This window comes from Styela clava, chromosome 11 (genome assembly GCF_964204865.1).
Source record: "Styela clava chromosome 11, kaStyClav1.hap1.2, whole genome shotgun sequence".
Classification (NCBI taxonomy): Eukaryota; Metazoa; Chordata; class Ascidiacea; order Stolidobranchia; family Styelidae; genus Styela; species Styela clava.
Window position 1 is genome coordinate 13,537,774 of NC_135260.1, and position 20,898 is coordinate 13,558,671.

Consider the following 20,898-nt stretch of genomic DNA (forward strand, 5'->3'; position numbering starts at 1 on the left):
AACAATTGAACATAGTATTGTAACAGGTTATGGTTCAGGTTGTGCGTCATTATGATACACATGTTTGACGAAAAACACTAATACAAATATCTCAATAAATACCTAAATGTTATTGATTTTATTTCCTAGTGAATTTGGTGCTTGCGTAGTTTGTGCACCAAGATTGCGCACAACCTGAACATAGTATTGTAACAGGTTATGGTTCAGGTTGTGCGTCATTATGATGCACAGGTTTGACGAAAAACACTAATACAAATATCGAGCCGTAAAAAAAATTGCTCAAGGCTGCAAACTCCACACCCATGTAGAAATGAAGGGCAATGACCCCAAGATGAATAATCACAAATAAAAAAAACTTTATGTCTGAAATCAAACTTGGGCCAAAAAGGTCCACTTATCTGCGGACTATACCTACTTAGTTCATCTCTAACGACTTGATAAAGGGTCTGATTTGACGGCATAATACGGTAAGCAAAATTGGCTACTTCTGTACTTGGCTGCACTCTCCACACGCTGGCACCGTTTTGGCGTTAGAGACAACGCATTGCAGCATACAACTGTCTGACTGTACAGGCCAGTGTTGCCAACTTGGATTATTTAAATCTAGATTTAGATTATTTTCGTATGATTTAGATGTAAGAAATACCCATTTAGATGCTAGATTATTTTATAGATTATTTTAGCATTCATTTAGATATATTTAGATTATTTTGACAAATGTTATTTTGCATTGTTCTCTAGCTGTATAGTGGCAAAGAAGTGAAGTGCAGTTCACCGGTATCTATAGCAGTGAATAACATATGTAGAGAATAAATACAGAAAAGGTACTGCAGTGATAGTGCTCAAAACAACAAGCAGACAAGGGAGATATGTCTAAAGAAACCAGTGGCAAACGATACGACCAGAAATTTCGAAAACAGTGGCTAAAAGATGACTCACTGAAAGAGTGGATAGCGCCCGTGGCTGCTGATGCATCTAAGGCATTCTGCAAGTTCTGTAAATGTGATGTCAAAGCAAAATATCAAGATTTGAAGCAGCATACTAAAACTCAGAAACATTTGAAAGCTTGTCCATTCACTACCAGGACTCTTGATCCATTTATGACTATTAAAAACTCTGAAACAGCAGAGCTGGAAGTGTCTATTTCCACATTTTTATGTTGCCACTCAGCTATTTCTAATTGCGACCATTTAGTTGATTTATGTAAAAGAAATCTCCCTACAAACAAAACAGTGTCTGAAATGAAAATGCACCGAACTAAATGTACCCATATCATAAGAAATACTCTGTGTGAGCATTTTAAAACAGACCTAAGACGAGATATTGGTGATGGCAGATTTAGCATTCTGATAGATGAGTCCACAGACATAACAGTACATAAGTTACTAGGCATATCTATAGTTTATTACAGCATGTCTGAAAAAAAGATTGTGTCAACCTATCTGGAACTTACTGAACTTACAGCTTGTGATGCTCAGCACATTGTTATAGCTATTAAGAACGTACTCGGTTCACATAAATTGAGTCTGAAGAATCTTGTAGCAATTGGAACAGATAATGCGAGTGTGATGATTGGCATAAATAAGGGTGTTCATGCACAACTGAGGGCCGAGATACCATCCCTTATTCTTATAAAATGTGTATGCCATTCTATTCAATTGGCAGTCTCACAAGCATCGGCAGATAGCCTGCCAAGACACCTTAATTTTTTGATTACCGAGACACATAAATGGTTCTCACATTCATCTACCAGGCAATATCGGTATAAGACTCTGTATCAAACTTTGAATGATGGCACATCACCTTTGAAAATTCCTAAAGATTGTCAAACAAGATGGTTATCTATTCAACCAGCTGTTCAAAGAATCTTAGAACAATGGCTGGAACTAAAAACTCACTTTGAAGTTTCACGATTGTCAGAAAAGTGCTATACTGCAGAAGTTCTGTATGAAATGTACTCAGATGAAAAAAATTTGGCCTTCCTTCTGTTTCTAAGTCCAATTTTGACTGAAGTACAACAAGTAAACAAACTGTTTGAATCCAAAAACATTGAAAAAGTGAAACTATTAAATGATCTAACAATGCTGATGAAATCAATTGCAAAAAAGCTTGTATCGCCAACCTGTAATATTGATCTACTTAATTCTAACATTGAAGAGTATCTGGACCCAAAACCATACTTAGGCTACAGATTTGAGTGGAAAATTCAAGATTTGAAGAAGCAAAATAAACTTACCAATACTGATGAAACTTGTATAAGAAAAAGATGCTGTGATTTTTTACTGGCACTGCATAAACAGTTAAAGCAGCGTCTACCTGATAATCTTAAAGTTCTGCAGAACATTTCTTGCTTCTCTGTTATTAACATGCTTCAACCACTTAAAGACAAAGCTGCCATCTGTGAAGTTATGAAATTTTTGGGGGCCTCTGATCAATCTATCTCTCAAGCAGAATACCAACTAAGCAAGATAAATCTTGTGGACTGGGTGCATAAGGATGATACAGAAGCCTTTTGGAGTGAAGTGGGTGACTATAGGGATGCTTCAGGATGCAATCCATTTTTAGAACTTTTCCAGTGTGCAATTTCAGCCCTAATTCTACCTCATTCAAATGCTGAAATTGAGAGAGTATTTAGTGCAATGAATTATGTCAAGTCAAAACCAAGAAACAGAATGTCACTGCAGCTGCTGAATGCCATCTTAACTGTAAAATTTGGGTTGATAAGAAAAGAAGAGTGCTGCTCCACTTACAAGTATCCACCAAAAGTCATTGCAGAGATAGGAACAAGCGCTGTCTACCAATATCAGAGCCAGTCAACTTCAGCATCTCATCCCATAGATCTTTCATATGTAGAAGATATTAACTTTAGAGAATTGCAACAGTTGTAGTTTGTACTTGTAATTTCTGTTACAGTTTCAAAAGTGTTCATGTAGTCGCATAACTTGCTTATAATTAATTAAAATATTAAATGACCTGTATCACACGGATAATTATGCTGTGTGAACTTAGTAGTATCCCTATTTCGAGACAAAGGAACCAAATTACAGTAAAATAGGAAAATTCAATGTTCTATTTACTTCATAAATATTGTTATTTGTATATTGTTTCTTTTTTATTAGTGTATTTGATATTCGGTGATTGCAGACACTAAAAAGTAAATCCATAATTATTGTGGTGCAACAAGCTTTCATTTTTTCTCATGATAAATACTTAAGTTACCTTACTTATGTTCGAAAAGCTGTATTGATATGAGTAATCATTTTTCTTTACATTACAATCTTCGTTTTTTCATTGAAAATGTAACTTTGGTATTTTTGGATTATTATTTGGATTATTATTTTTTGAATTTAGATTATTCTAGATATTTTTTGTGAAGATTCTAGATTATTTTAGCACCGAACAGTTGGCAACACTGGTACAGGCATTGTAGCCAGTCTGTTAGTTGATCTTTACTTAGTGCCAACGGAATATTGAAACACTTGTAGATTATACAGGATACTGTTATACAGCCATCAGGCCGTTGAGGTTTACAACCTGACAACACTCTGATACCTGGATACTGCAGGATATCGCTATGTCCGAATTTATTAATTCCTTTATGGTAAGTTTTTCATTTCGTCATTAGAGATTCGATAATTTCTGATTTTTCGGTTATTCATTTAGTGACTGAATGGAGTGAAACATAACTTGTTGGAGACATAACAAGATAATACTGCAATACAAACCTGACATACCTGCATACAGACATAAAATAACTTATAACAGTATAAACATAGTTTGTAACACATGACTTTAACTCCTGTTTTTTCTACATTATAAGAAATAACACACGTGTCCCTTGTTTACAGGGCCATGTGGGGTTTGATGAACTCAAAAAGCATTGCAAACAAGGGGATGATTTCTGTAAAGAGATACTTGCAATAATGGGTGAAAGGTGGGTAGTTGTGTGAAATCTGTATGTTCGAAATGCATAGACATAGACAGATAGAATTTCTGAATTTGGGCAAAATACAGAAATAAATGAATTAATTTACGGAAAGGGATCACAGAATGACTATTCAAATTAGGGGCTCATGTTCTCTAAACGCCATCAAGTACTTCTAGTTGACATAGCATTACCATTTTTGCATATGTCATTTCTAACCCCCACCTGATTACGTCATCCAAAAATTACATCACTACCACGTCACTGCTGCACTGTGACAAAATAGGTCCGTCAACGTATGTGGATCATCGTCCAAAACGTGCAGATGAACACTCAAAATCAAGCAAGCTGTTTCTCTCGTTTTCTCGTCGTAATGATCCCAATTTAAGAGAGGTCGCTGGCGTTAGCAAGTTCGTTATCATCGTCAGAGATGCCATTTCGGGCGATTGTAGCTCTTCTTTGGCAAGATCTATGGCGTGATTGTGACATCGTAGTGACGTAATATTTGGATGACATAGCCAGGTGGGGTTAGGAATACCATATGTAGTGATGGCATCTCCGCCGTCGATAACGAACTCGCTAACGCCAGCGATCTCTCTCATATCGAGATCAATACGATGTGAAAAAGAGAGAAATAGCTTGCTTGATTTCATCTGTCATAGCCATCGTCTGCAAATTTTGGACGACAATCTGTATACTTTGACGGGTCTTATTTTGTCACTGTGACGTTGTAGTGACGTAATTTTTGGGTGGCGTAGTCAGGTGGGGGTTAGACATGACATATGCGAAAGTGGTTATGCCAGGCCAACTGGAAGTACTTGACAGTGTTTGGTGAACTAGCCACAAAGCGTTTGGTGAACTAGCCACAAAATGAGGTATAGACTAGTACATACAAATATAACCTTATGTGTATGTTATAAAGTATATAATTAAATGTTTATCCATTAAAATGCCATAGTCAGACATATATACAAAAATCCTATACCACTACTGTACTACATAGCTCAATAGTATTTTAAATAAAAGACCATAATGAGATAAGATGATAATTAATGTCATTTCAGTTTTCATTGTGTCGTTATATTTTTATTTTATGTATGGATGCTATGAAAGGAAGATGCTGACAGTTAGAATTCACATATTTATCCTGGGAGGGTTGAACGAGGATAAGACGGCTTAATCATATGGCGAAGAAACGGCCGGTTACCAGTCCATGTCGGTTATGGGATTAGTTAGCCAGTTACTTGTTTTCAGATGCATGGACTTGGTTGCTATTATTTTTTTTTTAATTTTTCTATTAATTTAATTAATGGGCCTATAACAATAATTAATAATAATATTTATATATTTTCAGAGCATCAGCTGAACTTGCTTATGCAAAGTCTGTGAAGAGATTGAGCCAAAGGCTGAATAAAGCTTGTTCTAGTTTAATTGGCTCACCATTGTCAACACTATGGAAGTCAATATGTAGTGAAATGGAGATTCATTCTGATGCTCACAGGTAAATTCTAAACTTGAAAACTTGTTTTGGGAATATATACATTTATATGATATACACACAAGCTTTTGGTTATAATATGACCTGGTCCATTTCTTCTGTGCTTGTAATAAAAAAGAGTTAATTGAGAATAAGCAATATGAAATGTATATATGTTCAGTCGGATTACAGAACTTCAGGATCATGATTGCATTCTATGAACTACAAAGTTTTCAATTTTATTGTTAGATTTATTTTTTTGGTAGATTAGAACCTCGATACTACAGGAATTTTATTTAACTTGATGCATCTTTTAATGCTGCCTCTAACATATAAATCTGTCTTTTAAAACTGCTAATACCCTTGTCGGATTTCATTCATGTCTTATCATCTATTCATCTTATGCAGTTTCATGTTATATGAACAAAAATAAAAATGTTCATTATCATAGACAATAGAGTGGCATTAAACTATTTTAACAGAAAATTCATATCTTGAAAAACGTGTGGTGGGAACATACTTTCAAAACATATATTTTATTTCTCTCTCACTAATTTTGCGGATTCTTGTTTAGAAAATTCAGCTCATCACTTTTAGAAGATTGTGTGAAACCTTCTGTCTCAAATGTTGAAAATCAAACGAAACTGCGAAAAGCGGTATGTGGAGACTCATTATCACACTATGGTTCATTTTGCCAAATTACTGTTGGTATTCTTTTTGTAGTTGTTTCTGTTGGCAAGGAATCGCTTTTCTTTGAACTTTTAGACAAGTAGATTTCAAATTTTCAGAGAAGCTTGCAAGTCTATTACATCCAGTTTTCTCAAATTATTTATCGAGGACTTGGAATATCAACTCAAATTTTCTTGTTTTTGAATTTTTGGGGCATTTCTTTATATGACATCTGGTACGATTCCCGCTAACACTCACCTTCGCTTTCATATATTTCAGCATTCGTTTATCTCTGTTTACTAATGTGTTCACTATGCAATATTCGTTTTCACAAATTCTTTATTTTCAATAGGATATATATTATTTTTGTTATTAGCTGGAACTTACAGTTGAAAGTACAAGCAAAACACTGGCAGATCGAATAATGGAACATTCAAAGGTAAATAAATGTACATACTGTTTTATGTAAGTTGTTGAATTCAAGGTTTTAAACATGAATCATATGGATTTAATTACGGTACGTAGCATGGATTTGAACTTCAATTTGGTGTAGTTTTTTCATGGTATTATCAACCTCTTATGATGTTAGTTGATTTTAGCTAGACAATTGCTAGAATTGCTTGGCAATTTTCACAGTGATTGGCTGATTACTGTGCAATGAAGTCAGATGAAATCCATTTCAAGGTTTTGAAAACGTGCGATGGTCCAAACAAGGATAAATGTGAGCCATGTGACTAATTATAGTACTGATTAGAATGAACAAGCGTAACAAAAATGTAAGTTTGAATATAGCTATGTCAGTTAGCTTAATATTTTTTAATTTAGTTAAAGAAAAGACATCATCAGCTTTCAAAAGAAAAAGAAGCAATTTGTGATCAGTTGGAAGGTGCTCGACCAAAAACCAAAAATGATGAAACAAAAGTATGTAATTCTTTATCTCGATATTTGAAGCAAAGTGTTACTGAAATGGACACAAGAGAAAATAAAGATTTTGTTGTATCATTGTCATCTGCGGTATTCCAACTTACTTAGCTTTAGATATTGCTGATTACATCAATGTATCATTCATATGAAATTCAGATTTCAAGTTGTTCGATAGTGCTTGTTCCAAAAACTATAAGAGTGGAAAAAATTATCGATTTACTACATGCACCATCATGTCAAATATTGAGATACATTTTGCTCTATTTTAAAACCTGAACGAAATTGAAATTCCAGAGAATATTGTAAAAAGAACTGTGCAGACTTGTGTGTATTAATGTATGTTGAGACCTGTAGTAAGATATCTTTAGTGTTACTGACGTTCACGTTCATATTTCATGCATGCAAATTATAAAATTGGCAAAACTTGACAATCTATTCTCAGGTTTGAGAAATTGTTATTGATTAATGAAACCAAATTCCTGTATTTATATACATTGTTCGTGATATTTTCTATGGATTTACTCGTTCCAAAATTTTCAAATGATGTCATGTTTGGTGAATTTTCATTTGTATAATAAGCCCATCGCTACTCTTATAGGTAAAAACAATGGATATGCCTTGTTAAATTATTGTAATATGTGAATTTGGAATGTTTCAACCAAAATTTGAAATATACATGGCTAAACTCTGTGATCAATGTGATCTGAAACCTGTTTATTACAGCTGTGATTGGTTAGTGCTAGCAGTCAATTTTCATGCCCACCACCTCAACCACGGTGTAATGAATTGGATAGGCAATGCTGAATGGGAAAAATTATATTCCCTCCAAAAACAGTAGCTTCTTATTGCAAAAGACATGAAAAACCATCATTTAAAAAAACATCCCAATTTAGTTATGGTCATTAAAAAGTTTGTGTATTACGTGCATGAGGTAGGATATGACCTCAGTCAGTGATAAAAAGCGATTTTAATCATAACTGTTTGAATTCTAAGATTTTCTTCTATTCTAATATTTGCTTGTTTTTTCAGTTGGCTCAAAAACAAACAAAGAATGATTTGCTATCCTCAAGAACAGATGAAGAATATTACGAATCATTACTCGAATTACAAAGGAAACAAAATGAGTGGGAAAATGCCAGCAAAAATTTTTGTGTCCGAGTACAAGTGAGTAGCAGTTATATGATAGTCTTGGCCGTTTTTCTACCAATCGCGTTTTTCTCGACCCTTTGAAAGACTTAAAATATCACTCGGTATGTGTGCTGGCAAATTTTTTTCATTCCCACAATATGTCCACTTTCATGTTATGGCCTGTGTCTATCCCTAACTGCTATATAAGCAATTAATACAAGCTTTTGAAATATCAATTTTCATGTCATAAATTGGAGCTTTTATTGTTTGGAAACCCAACATTTCAACAACCTATAAAATATTTCATTGCCTATTGATTTCTTGTTTCTGTACATTGAGATTTAGCAAAATTGATCGTGATGTTTACAAAACTCGGGTCTCTCTTGTTTCATAAATACCATATTAGCCATTGAATGGTTACATTAATTTATGCTTGTCCATCATTAGTACATAGATAGATTATCTTTCTTGGTACTTAACACTATAAAATGTCCATTTATTAAAGTAAATCAACATTTTCAGGTGTTAGTTTTAGACATCTTCTTATATATTTATTAGAATAGTCAAAAATTCTTGTCTTATTTGAATATAGAAGTGATTGTTTACTTTGTATTCCAGGATTTGGAACGAAACAAATTAGATCTCTCGTGTCGTGTTGCGATGTCGTATTCATCATTAATATCAAACATTTCACAACAACTTTCAACGGTATGTACCACACGTTGTATGTGTACATATTTGATCATTAAACTTTATAAATAAATATTAGCTTTGTGATGATCATTATGACTCTGTCTGTATTTCTATGTATTATTATATCATTGTCTGTCAATTGCCATATTTTAAGTTTGAATACAGTAAAAACATTTTAATGGGTTTGAACGATATTCCAGTTTCTAATAATAAATTCGTAAATTATTAACTTGAAAGATTTATTTTTGATTACTGAAGTCCAATGCATTTGTAATGTGCTGCTGGCTGATCTATTTTAACTTTTAGTGAGCAATTATTGTATGCTTGTCCAAAGTCTTTGCTTCAATAGAATGTTGCTTAATGTTCCCTGTCGTGACATTGAGAAGTTGTTTTGCATACTTTATACATATTTTATAGTTGTTAACTGATATTGCTGTCGCCATGTAATATGTTTACATTTTGTTTTACTTATTATTATTTCTATGGCATTGTTTTGTTATTCAGTAATGAGTTTTGTACATTGATGTAGGACATTTCTTTATTTTTCAATTCAAATCCTATTAGAGTTTCACCTGTTGTAGATGTAATAAAACTGTACCGGTACTACGAAAGTATGTTAAACTTGGAAATTTTATTTTGCAAAAATGAGTTTTGCAGGCATTTCATTAAGTAACTTTTTCTTTAACTACATCCACATCGAAACACCTTTGACATGAAACATTTTGGTATGAGGTATACAATGAAAATAGTTATGTCACAGCGCTTTCAAAATTGATACCGTTCGGTGCGTTCGGTATATGAAGTAAACTCACCAAAGCCATTTTTTTCAAATTATATTGGTATAGGTATTGTTTGAAAGACTTGATTGTTATATTGTGCATAATTATGGATACTGACTTCATCTATGTCACAGTAGAATACAGAAGCAGAATGTTTGCTTGCACTTTACTGTAAGTTCTTGAAAGTCCCACCACCAAGACTTTTCTTCGCATTGTTTAATGCATGACTTTTATCAAGCATAATTGTATTAATATTTGGTGCTTCAAATGGCCATATCAAAATTTTTGTATTATGGTATTACCCCTATTGTCTTAGCTGCATACCATTAACTCTTGGTGCATATAAAAAACACATGCACCAGTTTCTTTTTTTGAAAAGGTTTTGGTTTATTGTACATTTGCATTGCTGATGACTATGATACTATTTTTCTAGAATCCTACATTACATTTGTTAGCTGGATTAAAAACTAAAAATTTAGTTCAATGATGATCGTCACCAATTCAGTTTTTCAGGATATAAAAATCAAATTTAGTTGACCATAACTACATCATTTTGTGATATGTTGTTTTGCATCATATGCTATTGATACTACTTCACTTGCTTTGTATATTCACCAAGTAAATCTCCCATTTCAGAGTTGCGAGCAAGTGAAAAAAAACACAGCTAATCTCGATCCAGAGGGAGAGATCAGAATTGTTGTCCAACATAGAAAATCTTCCTCATATCAATCAGAACGACAACTTTGTTCCTATTTTGTGAGTATGTTTTATTACAGTTATCAGATTTTCTTTTCTGTTGTAATAAAATTGAAACATATTTTCAGCGTAACAGATTTTGTTGATTATTCAAAAGTAGCTCCGAAAGTCTCGTGATAGAGTCTTGTTATATGAGAGTCTCGTGATAGAGTCTTGTTAGATGAGAGTCTTATGATAGAGTTTTGTAATTGTTAGATATGTTTATAAGGATTTAGATTCATAAATCCCATTCATTTATTTCCTGACTGCCTGAATTCTGCCATGTTAGGCTGACATATCAAAGTCTGTATTAATGCTAGATTGCTAGACCTATTTAGGGGTCATGGATAAAAAATACAAATGTGACACTGATGTATGGTTTTGAAACTTGTGTGGACACACGTTTTGTAGGTTTGCCATAGAAAACTGACAAATTTAAACATTTTGGGCCCTACTCCGTTAATATATTCACATTGCTATCCACTCAATCAGATGGGATCTATCGAAGGGGAAATTGACAATCATATTGTACACATAATAGTTATCATGTGATGTCGAATATATTTGTTTATTTTTGAGAATGGGTTTGCTTAGTCCGAGAAATGTTTTTGGTACATGAAAAGCTTAATAAAACTCTGGCACATTGCATTCAGTTATCCTCTTGTTATCATTATCTTTCCAGGCAGAGAATTTCAGCAATCGAATAAAAGCGGGAAGAAGGGTTTCAGGTTTGACAAAACCACTTGAAAAGTTCCTTGGTGATTTACAAAAAGAACGAGCACATTATGATGGAATGCAACGACTCATGGATGCTCAATCTTCTAGATCTACAGAAGATGAGAAAACAGAGATGAGACAAAAATTATCTGCGGTTTGTGAAAGAATAAGAATATTCAAACACATTTTCAGAACAGATTCCTTGTATCTCATATTTCCATTCATCATGAGTTGCATTTATTTGTGTCATATTCAGGCTGTTTTATTGTGTCATATCATATTATGGACCTGTCTTGACTCATTGACAGATATTTTGTGTATATTTGTATAAATTTCATAGTTTTATGGATAAAGTTACATATATTCCAGAATTGAATAATCATCCCCAAACGACACTTGTAAAAGTGCTGGTGATGATTTATAATAAAAATTTCAGATATCTTCAATGATAACATTCCTTGACGTCAATCGTTCAAAACTTCAGAAAGCGATATCAACTGTTAACGGATCATCTGTGGATCCCCATCCATTAGCTGGGTCAATTGAAAACCATTATGATAAACAGGTTAGTTTGTTGTGTAATTTGGAAGTCTTTGTTGAGCTTGTTTCAGTGGTCCACAGGTCAGGTCATCTTCCCAACTTTTCCTCTCTCCTGGGATATATGTGAAAATTATCTTATTAATATCCTTAGGATTAGATTTTGAAAAATATTACCAGAGATAGGTAAACTTATTAATCTTAGGAAAATTTAGTTTTTTGTTACGAAAAATTAAAATTTAGGTCCAAATAAAATTGAAGAAATGCTAAAAAGGTATCTAATTTGTATTATATTTATATTTTCAGGGTATTATGCATTCAACACTGAAACTTCCATATGATGGCATGAATGATGATATTGTTTTTAGTTCATCGAATGGATATAATCCAGGTAATGTAACACATTTCAAATCATTGGTCGGATAAAATCATGACTTGAATTTTCATGAATCATGATAAAAATGAATAGTGTATAGAAATGTAATGGGAGTCGAAGTGACGTAATTTTTGAATGACGTAGTCAGGTGGGGGTTAGGAATAACATATACAAAAATGGTTGTGCCACACCAACTAGAAGTACTTACGTCGTGTTGTGAACATGGCCCAATAAATGTATATACAAGAAAACAATTTTTTAAATAGTTGGTAAATGAATCAGTTGTAACAATACGAATGTTAAAGTCCCAAAGTTAGTTATCCAATAAAGCCAAATGCCAGTATGTAAATAAATATTTATTTTAAACAGGTTTGTTATATAAAACATATCTACATTATGTACAAATTGCTAATCTAATTTGAATGGGGAACTCCATTAGGTGTCAAATGTTATGCTCATGCTATTAAACTGATACGTTAGGAATATTCACATATTCATTAGGCGCACAGAAATTGAAATATATTACATTAGACAGTGAAAAATGACATGCAGTAGGTGTCAGAGGACAATCATGAAATATTTGAATTCTGCATTCTATGCATAAATATGTTCATACAAAAAAATTATCATAGTAGTACCTGTAATACAATTTATGTAACGCTTCTGTACTGTTCCAAAATGCACGCAAAACATAGTTATTCTGCGAAAGCAATATTTAAATGCCTTATTTTTTATTTCAGTTCAAACCCAGAATTATCCGAAGCAAAGATCTCAATCTGACAATATTCATTCTACAGATGATATCGGTATCATGAGATCAGGTGTTGTATTTTTACATTTAAACTCAAAAGAAAAATAAACATATTTCATGCAGAAAAGTTAAATTTTGAAGTTATTTGGCAATATTCTAGCTAAATTGTTTTGTTTTATTTAAAGTTTTTGGAATTGCCCCTTTTTGAGGCACAAATGACAAGTCATTCATAAGATTTTATTTGATAACAAAAATTTCAGGACACAAAAATAACTAATAGTAGTAAATGACTAATATTTCGAAACACAATGAGCAAAAATTGAGGGAAATTTTTTTGTGCGTGAGCTGTAGTAAATTTTGTAATCGTCACAAAGGAAAGAAAATAATGGATAATGGTTATAGTTTTGAAAATATCAATGAAACGTCGATGTTGTACATAACAGTTTTTATGTAAGAAACAGTCTGCCAACTCCAGAATTATGAGAGGCTGTGTTCTGATGATATATTTTAGCTGTTGCTCCAAAATCAAAAAGCTTCAACAGAGGAGGAACATTAACCGCGAAACAAATGCAGAATTTAAGTTACGGGATGTCAAATAATAATAATAGAAAACAAGCTCCTGCACCACCTCCTCAAAATTCAACAGGTAATATTTTGAAATTGATTCTGGTATTTCATTTTAATGGAATTTACCTTAATTCTATTGGATCAAGTTACTGATAACAGTGATAACAGTCCCGAACCTCGATAGTCGAGTCTTTTATCACGATAAACCGTTCCTTCGCATAAGATTCGTCGTATCTTAATGTATGTTAATTGCGTCCGAAGTTGAGCCGATCTGTTGAGTTATTATTAGGTTTCACTGGCTATTATTTGATGATTGGAGTTACACTAAGTCTTTGGTAAATGGTAACTCGAGTTGAGTCGATCACTTGAACTGACTGATAGCAGGGTACAGTTCTGAGCGAAGGAATGATAATCTGACCCCAAGTCAATGTATTACTAGTTTTGTGTTTATTTCTGTTAAATTCACTGATTAATGTTCCAATGAGGTGTGGTGCAGTCTAAAAAATAATGTGATTAGACTTAGCTTTGACTGTTCTAAAGTAAATGATCATTCGTTAATGATAGTTTGCTTTTATGGGTACATACTTCTTTGGCATTAGTGGTTAATGTGTAGACGATACAGTGCTGCAATCACTTCATTGCATTCATTTTTAGTGGAATTATGGTATTGTTACATTTGCTCGTATTATTTTTGATTCGAAATGTGTTAACTTTCATATTCAGGTTATTTAACTTTCATATTCAGGTCATAAGCCATCTGCTAGATGTATCGCTAAATACAGATACGATTCAAGGCAATCTGATGAACTTACAATTGAAGAAGGTAATCTTGCTGTTTTTTACTTTTTGTCAAATAAAATCTTGCCGATTTATGTGGATAAAAGTCTGTTCAATGATGTACGTAGTAATGATCCCATTACGAAGTACCCCTTACCCCATATCTGATTATAATTAGCGGTTTTCTTAAATTCTCCATGATTCATTTTGTTTTTTCAAGTTAGTTGAATATACATTGAGGGATCTGGATAATCTGATGTATAATCATGCCAACCGGCTGGAATATAGCATTGTATTAGACATTTCCACACTTCATCTGTTTGTACCTATCTGTAATTGAAACTTGTAACATATTTTGATTCGAATGAATATTAGATCATTTCTGACATATTCACTAGCAAAACAGTAATTCTTATATTCCTAAATATTTAGAACCAATTTTGGTTCTTGTTCTGAACATCCCGAATTAACTTGGATCTAATGGATAGTTAAAAATATATTTTCTTTTTAATCAGCTTAGCTTCAAAAAAAAGTTAAATATTTGTTTTCTTTTTACACACACACTTCAATTCAACCACACTTCATTCACAATTCAATGCAATTTAATATACCTTTCCGTTTCATCATAAAATATTTTATTGCTCTCACAAAACTCTTCCAAACTTTCATACACATTCTTACAAAGAGATGTTTTACATCTATGGAAATTCATAGCAAAACAATGTCTGATAGTAACTTTATATACATTTTAAGTCATTCTTTTCATATGATAAAAGATAATATATCATATTTTACCAATTTTTATAGCTGTTATCGTTCTATGAGATAAAGTCTATAAATGAGATATTGTCTATGAATAAAAATATTCACATCACAAAACATATCGTTCTACCAATTGTTCTCTTGTTATTTAAAGGTGACGTTATAAATATTCATGATAAATGTGATGCTGACTGGTGGAAAGGAGAGATCAATGGAAATGTTGGAATATTCCCTGCCACATATGTTGATATAATGCCTTAAATGTTCTGATTGCAAGAGATAATCTTCTATGCTGTTTTTGGACATTAGCACCTGTACTTCCTGAGAAACTTTGCTTCCGTATTGAAGATGACATATTCATACAATAATATAATTCTCAACATTAAAAAAAAAATTCAGCGCTCCAGAAGTGTATCTACCAATATGGAGGTAACCAATTTTGTTCGCCTACTTTAGATCAAGTTGTAGAAAGGGACTGAGACTTTTGGGCAGGGGTTATATTCACTTGGCTAACAAAGACAGTTCCCGAACTCGTAATAGAACTAAAATAAGGGAAATCGGAATAAAATTATGACCTAACCCTAACCTGGTACATGTACTACAAGAGTAGCCATAATTCATCATATTTTGGAGAATCACGTTGATTTGAACGGTTTGGTTTACTTCAGTTCATAATTGGTACAGATTTACAAATGAAAGTTTGGTTTTATTTTTAATCAGGTTATTTTTTCAAGTAACTTCTAAAATATCTACTCATAAAGTCTATCATATTCTCAGTGTTCTCTGATGAAAGGATAATATTCTTGCCTTGTAAAGTTGTAATAAGATTCATAGTTTTGGTTAGTTTACATTCACTCTCATGTAGCTGTTAATTGGAGTAGTTTACGCCTAACTGCTACTCTTTTCTAGCATCTTTTTTGTTAGTGGTTTCACTTGCCTGAACTGCTAGGAAACTTCTCTCACCTTCTTTACATTCTGATGCATTTTTTACGTAGTGAAATAATAAATATAAGTTTTTTTGTCCTTATCCGACCAAATGTAATGAGATTCATTCAAATTTGTATTATCATCCATGAATTCAGTGTATTCCCATTTTCTCTTTTATTTATGCTATGCTACTTTCTTAAAATGGTGTTCCAACTTCCAGTCAATGAAATTTATTTTTTTATGTTCCCCAGTATTCTAATTTTGAGCGATCGAAAACTGTCCGAGGCAGTTTTTTGTAATCAAATAAAATGCAAAATTTCGTATTGATTTAAATGCCTTTTCTCGTATTCATAATTGTCTTCTTGCATTGTTATTTTTTGGTATTACATTGAGCAAACAACAAATTTTAGATTGTAATTTATGATATGAACTTATTGGTTTGAAACTCTGTTTTGTATTTTTTGACTTTCAGCCAGTGGTGGTTAGTACGCACCAATTATTATAATACTATTATTTCTTTAAAATCCTTTTATTTTTATTATGAATTATTATATTAGATTGTGTTTTATTCCTCTTCAAACTGAAAATTAATGTTTTCTGTAACAAATTTGCTGGAGAAATATGTCAAATAAGCATTCTGGTACAAATATGCAGTATATTTGATAATTTACTACTGTACATCATTGTCTCTGTGGTATATATATTCGATTTTTCTTTTATTATTTTTTATCAATTTCTCTGTTGTAATATATCCTGTTTTGTGAGGTCGAGATTGTGTGTCACCTTAGTCAATTCCAAACAACTGAAGCACAAATTGTTTTATGATTTGCTAGCTTCGATAGGTGGTTTTGGCAAAAATGTGGTTCTATTCATTTTCTATTATGTAATGAAATTTCTATATATCAGTTTGCTTATGATATTTAATATAAGTTCCAAGTTTTTGCATTCCAATTATCAAGAAATTAAAGGTTAGTTTTTTGGATATTTTATCTCAGCCTTTCAGGCTATATGTCAGCAATGAATTAGTTTATAATTATGTTCCTAACCTTTCAAATTTTCATATCGCCTTTTATCTGGAAAATTTTTCAATGGACAATCAATTATCAAAAGATAAATATAATTACATTCAAACTTTCAAAAAACTACCAGTTTTTTATTCTCGTTTTAGTTTTGTATTCACTTTTTAACCTCATCAATGTACCATGAGGACTGAGTGGTTACTACCAAGTTATAGTATACATGCATAGATATTATCGTGGCATAAGATTCGTTACATTGTTGAAAGAAGCCTTTCTATTTTTTCTGTGATTTTTCACTGTGCTTTTTGAAGATCAAATTTTACTACAGTTCTGTTTGTACGCTCTGCAATTATATATACTCCTATTCTGTAAGTCTATTATTAATGGTAAATCCATCACAAAAAAAAAAAATTCGGAATGCTGATATTAAAAACTATTTATATAATCAGAGTATATTGGATTGGAAAGAGTGTATTGGATTGTAGCGCTCAACTGATGGCATCTGTAACCTTTGACATCAATGTGCATCTTTGCTTTGTGGTTAACAGAACATAAATCGAGATATAAGTATGGGTTCTAGCAGTTCAGTAGAGCTTGTTCTCTAACAATTTTTGATGTTCTGAAATCTTTTGTTAAACAGAAAAAATAGAAAACAAGATTTGAGCAAACAAATTAAAATACAGTGAAATTATATTATAGTGAAATTTTTCAGTTGATTTACCCTTGATATAGGTCATTATGTCGTTTTTTAGGACTTCTTATATCAGGGGTCGGCAACCTTTTGTCGATCGCGGGCCAAAATTAAGGGTTGCAAGTTGAACACCGAACGGATGATACTTTTTATAATAAAAATTAGCAGTGATACATCTCTCGAATGGAATAACGATTTATTCTCTCATTGCATTGCATCTCAAAAATTCCATTTGAATATTTTCGACGCCATTGAACCCTTTGCACTTGGCATCAACTTTTCTGCGTTTTGTTGCTATTTGTCTATCAAAACAGCTGATTTGTTACTATAATTCAATGGAGCGTCACGGACCGGATTATATTACTCTGGGGGCCGTAGGTTGCCGACCCCTGCCTTATATTAATAATATTTGATGTAATTCAATGCAGAAACTTTTGGACTTCATTGAAACGAGGTTCTATTCTAGGGTTTTGGCAATCATAATGCTCGGACTGTTCACTGGTAATATTCTAGGGTTTTGGCAATCATAATGCTCGGACTGTTCACTGGTAGAGATTAGTCATATTCAAGTCCTTGATATAAAGGTTGATTGCTTGCCTTTTTATATGGGAAAAACAGGAGCTTAAGAATATTGTCAATAAAATATGTCATGCCTGCTGGCGTGGGATTCTTTTACACTATGTGTTGAATGCTGTAGTTTTGTAATGGTGTTTAAAATGTACGGTTTTCAATACCACTACGTTGCGATTTTGGTGTTCATTGTTGTATATCATGGGCTATCTTTAATAAACTATGAGCTTTGCAACAGACACAGGCTATGTTTTGTTACATAGAGATAATGCAATCTATTGGTTTGGTTCAGAAGTTAGTTTCATCTGGTCAAGTTGGTAAAAATCTCGATGGTTGCATCATTACGACCAAATTCATATGACAGAGTAGCTATCGCCATATTGGCGTTTGGGAGTGTCGACAGTCATGCGAATATCCGGCAGAACGGATGGCAGGAAATAGGAAATGCTCTGCCTTCCAGCTGTAATGGGTTTCTGACACTGTCACAGCCAGAATTTTCGAACAAGGTAAAACTTAACAATGAGTGAGTAGAATTTAACGGTGATTGAATTTCACAAACGTGATGCGAGCGAGTCCCTTTTTTATCAAATAAAAAATATTAATCACGGTTAATTTCCCAAGAAACAAGCAATGCGATAATTAGCATAATATGTTCCAAATCTCTGCTTTATGATAGCAAATTCAAGATAACGTTCATTGTTCAGGAAATTAGGCTCAATATTTCCATCTGCGCGGCGGATTAGAAAGCGTCGCGAACGAACGAATCCATTGTTTGAAAATTACGCTCGAGGATTTGCGCGGGAACTAACAAGCGGGTTTTCATTGAAATCTAACGCGCCCTCCTATTGGCTGTTTAGAGCGTGACGTACTTGCGTATAAATTTGCGCATAGTGAAGTCAGGTGACCATTCTGTGCAACGTCAGACAAAGTCGCTTCTCTGTTCCGTACTCTGAAGAAAGAAACCTAAAATGGTGAGTAGCGATTTATATCCAGGATATTTTATTGGTTTTTGACACGATCCAGTGGGAAACCCACCATAAATAGTCGCAAAATAACTTGGTAGATGCTTGTATAAGCTTAATTTTGATCAAAGGTACCGTATAGCGTAGACATTTCAAAAACCATTTTGTGATTTTTATATCGATTTTGCCGGTGGGCGTTCTTACTATGTTAAACTGCGCAGTCAGTTCCCACTTGGTTTATTCATTTGCGCGGTAGCGGTTTTGCATTTTCAGTAAAATCGTTCGGTCTTGTTTCATTTTGTGCAAACTAGACTCAAATACGGATCGTTCTCCGAAAATTTGTCCGCTAGGACTTTACAAAAAAAAAATTTTGTTTGTTACATTAGGCTGGAGGCAAAGCTGGCAAAGACTCTGGAAAGGCAAAAGCCAAGGCAATTTCTCGATCTGCACGGGCTGGACTTCAGGTAATAATTGTGAATTTCTTTTTTGTACTCAATTTTTTGTCACAAAACCTAAAATAAGTTTGGTCCTCTTTTTTGTTGTTGCAAATGATGCCTCTTCAAAGCTCTATGATTTTCTGTGAATGTAAAATTGTATTCATACTCTGATGCAACAACCAACTTGTAAATATTCTGCTTTGGCAGTTTCACCCGCATATTGAAACTTAAGTTTTCTAATGTTGACAAATTAAATTAACAATCAAATTGTTTTTAGTTCCCCGTTGGCCGTATTCACAGGCATTTGAAGAGCCGATCAACTTCTCATGGACGTGTTGGTGCAACTGCTGCAGTTTACAGTGCCGCTATCCTAGAATACCTCACTGCTGAAGTGAGTAATGATGGTTCTTTCTGATCAGAGTTATCAGTCTATTCAAAACAACTTATTATTATTGTTTATTTAATCAGTGTCTTCAAATAATTTCTGATAATGAATTTTGCTTCAAAATCGGAGTGGTTTCTGCTTTCTGGCTTTGCGTTTTATAATGGGTCTGGCAGTCTAGAAGTAAAACAACATTTTGACATTAAATAATGACTACCATACTTCTGTACTTCATTTATTCTAAGATTTTAATGGCATACGTAACTATGTAAATAACAATATTTTCATTGAATTTCAAGGTTTTGGAGTTGGCGGGAAATGCCAGCAAAGATCTTAAAGTAAAAAGAATCACACCTCGTCACTTGCAACTTGCTATCAGAGGAGATGAAGAATTGGATTCTCTCATCAAGGCTACCATTGCTGGTGGTGGTGTCATTCCACATATCCACAAGTCTCTCATCGGCAAAAAAGGCCAACAGAAGGCTCCATAAACAGTTTGAACATTGAAGCAAACTAGAAAACCTATTTGGGATGCAGTCTCAGAACCTCAATGTCAAAGAAAGAATTTAGAATTGTTTCAGTTGGATAAACATTGTTTTGATTTGCTTGAATACAACTTTGAATTTAGTATAAATTTGACCATTGGCCATTCCAAACAATGTTTTCTGCATTGTATTTCACTGCCTCCCAAGGAAGTGCCGTTGTTTTGTTTTCTAGCTGATTATTTTTTATTGTATACCCTTTTTATATTAGTCTTGTCAATATACCAGGTTGATTTTTAAGCTTGTGTCCTCATTTAAAAAAAATTTGTGCTAGAGTTGTAAGGGATTGGTAGGAAATGAATTGAATATAAAAGATATGACTTACTAGGGTATGAATTTGATCATGTTATATTGTTGCCCAATTGTGGGTTAGCATGCTTTTAACATTAAAACAATTTTTAATGGAGATTGGTCTGGTACTATTTGGTTATATGGTTTCGGTAGCATTTTGATAGAACCAAGGCGTCTGGGGTTATGGAAGTCACCTTTTGAGAAGGCTTAATCATATTAATAATGTGAACTAACTAACCACCAGATAAGAGTAATTTTGG

The 20,898-nt window shown here is 33.1% G+C and overlaps 3 protein-coding genes across 3 annotated transcripts; all 3 read left to right on the forward strand.

The window, feature by feature from the left end:
- Positions 1-150: 150 nt before the first annotated feature.
- LOC120347584 (nostrin-like) lies at positions 151-18,263 on the forward strand. The gene is made up of 17 exons (XM_078117570.1): positions 151-573; positions 3,422-3,601; positions 3,849-3,934; positions 5,280-5,426; positions 5,977-6,058; positions 6,448-6,510; positions 6,897-6,992; positions 8,025-8,159; positions 8,742-8,831; positions 10,232-10,351; positions 11,013-11,201; positions 11,484-11,612; positions 11,891-11,975; positions 12,701-12,781; positions 13,223-13,357; positions 14,024-14,101; positions 14,972-18,263. Exons 2-17 carry the CDS (start codon positions 3,575-3,577, stop codon positions 15,076-15,078), a joined length of 1,650 nt encoding a protein of 549 aa, XP_077973696.1. The 5' UTR covers positions 151-573; positions 3,422-3,574; the 3' UTR covers positions 15,079-18,263.
- On the forward strand, positions 580-3,352 carry LOC120325836 (uncharacterized). Its single transcript, XM_078117569.1, has one exon. It carries the CDS (start codon positions 870-872, stop codon positions 2,886-2,888), a length of 2,019 nt encoding a protein of 672 aa, XP_077973695.1. The 5' UTR covers positions 580-869; the 3' UTR covers positions 2,889-3,352.
- Positions 18,264-18,892: 629 nt separating the features above from the next.
- Positions 18,893-20,753, forward strand: LOC120347613 (histone H2A.V). Its single transcript, XM_039417659.2, has 4 exons — positions 18,893-18,995; positions 19,373-19,450; positions 19,701-19,814; positions 20,105-20,753. The coding sequence occupies exons 1-4, from the start codon at positions 18,993-18,995 to the stop codon at positions 20,294-20,296; spliced, it is 387 nt and encodes a 128-aa protein (XP_039273593.1). The 5' UTR covers positions 18,893-18,992; the 3' UTR covers positions 20,297-20,753.
- Positions 20,754-20,898: the final 145 nt, after the last annotated feature.

Coding starts and splice junctions, on each gene's coding strand:
- LOC120325836 (XM_078117569.1), top strand. CDS start 870: ATGTCTAAAGAAACCAGTGGCAAACGATACGACCAGAAATTTCGAAAA.
- LOC120347584 (XM_078117570.1), top strand. CDS start 3,575: ATGTCCGAATTTATTAATTCCTTTATG. Junction 6,511..6,896: donor GAATAATGGAACATTCAAAG/GTAAATAAATGT, acceptor TTTTTAATTTAG/TTAAAGAAAAGACATCATCA. Junction 8,160..8,741: donor ATTTTTGTGTCCGAGTACAA/GTGAGTAGCAGT, acceptor TTTGTATTCCAG/GATTTGGAACGAAACAAATT.
- LOC120347613 (XM_039417659.2), top strand. Junction 19,451..19,700: donor CTGCACGGGCTGGACTTCAG/GTAATAATTGTG, acceptor AATTGTTTTTAG/TTCCCCGTTGGCCGTATTCA. Junction 19,815..20,104: donor TAGAATACCTCACTGCTGAA/GTGAGTAATGAT, acceptor TTGAATTTCAAG/GTTTTGGAGTTGGCGGGAAA.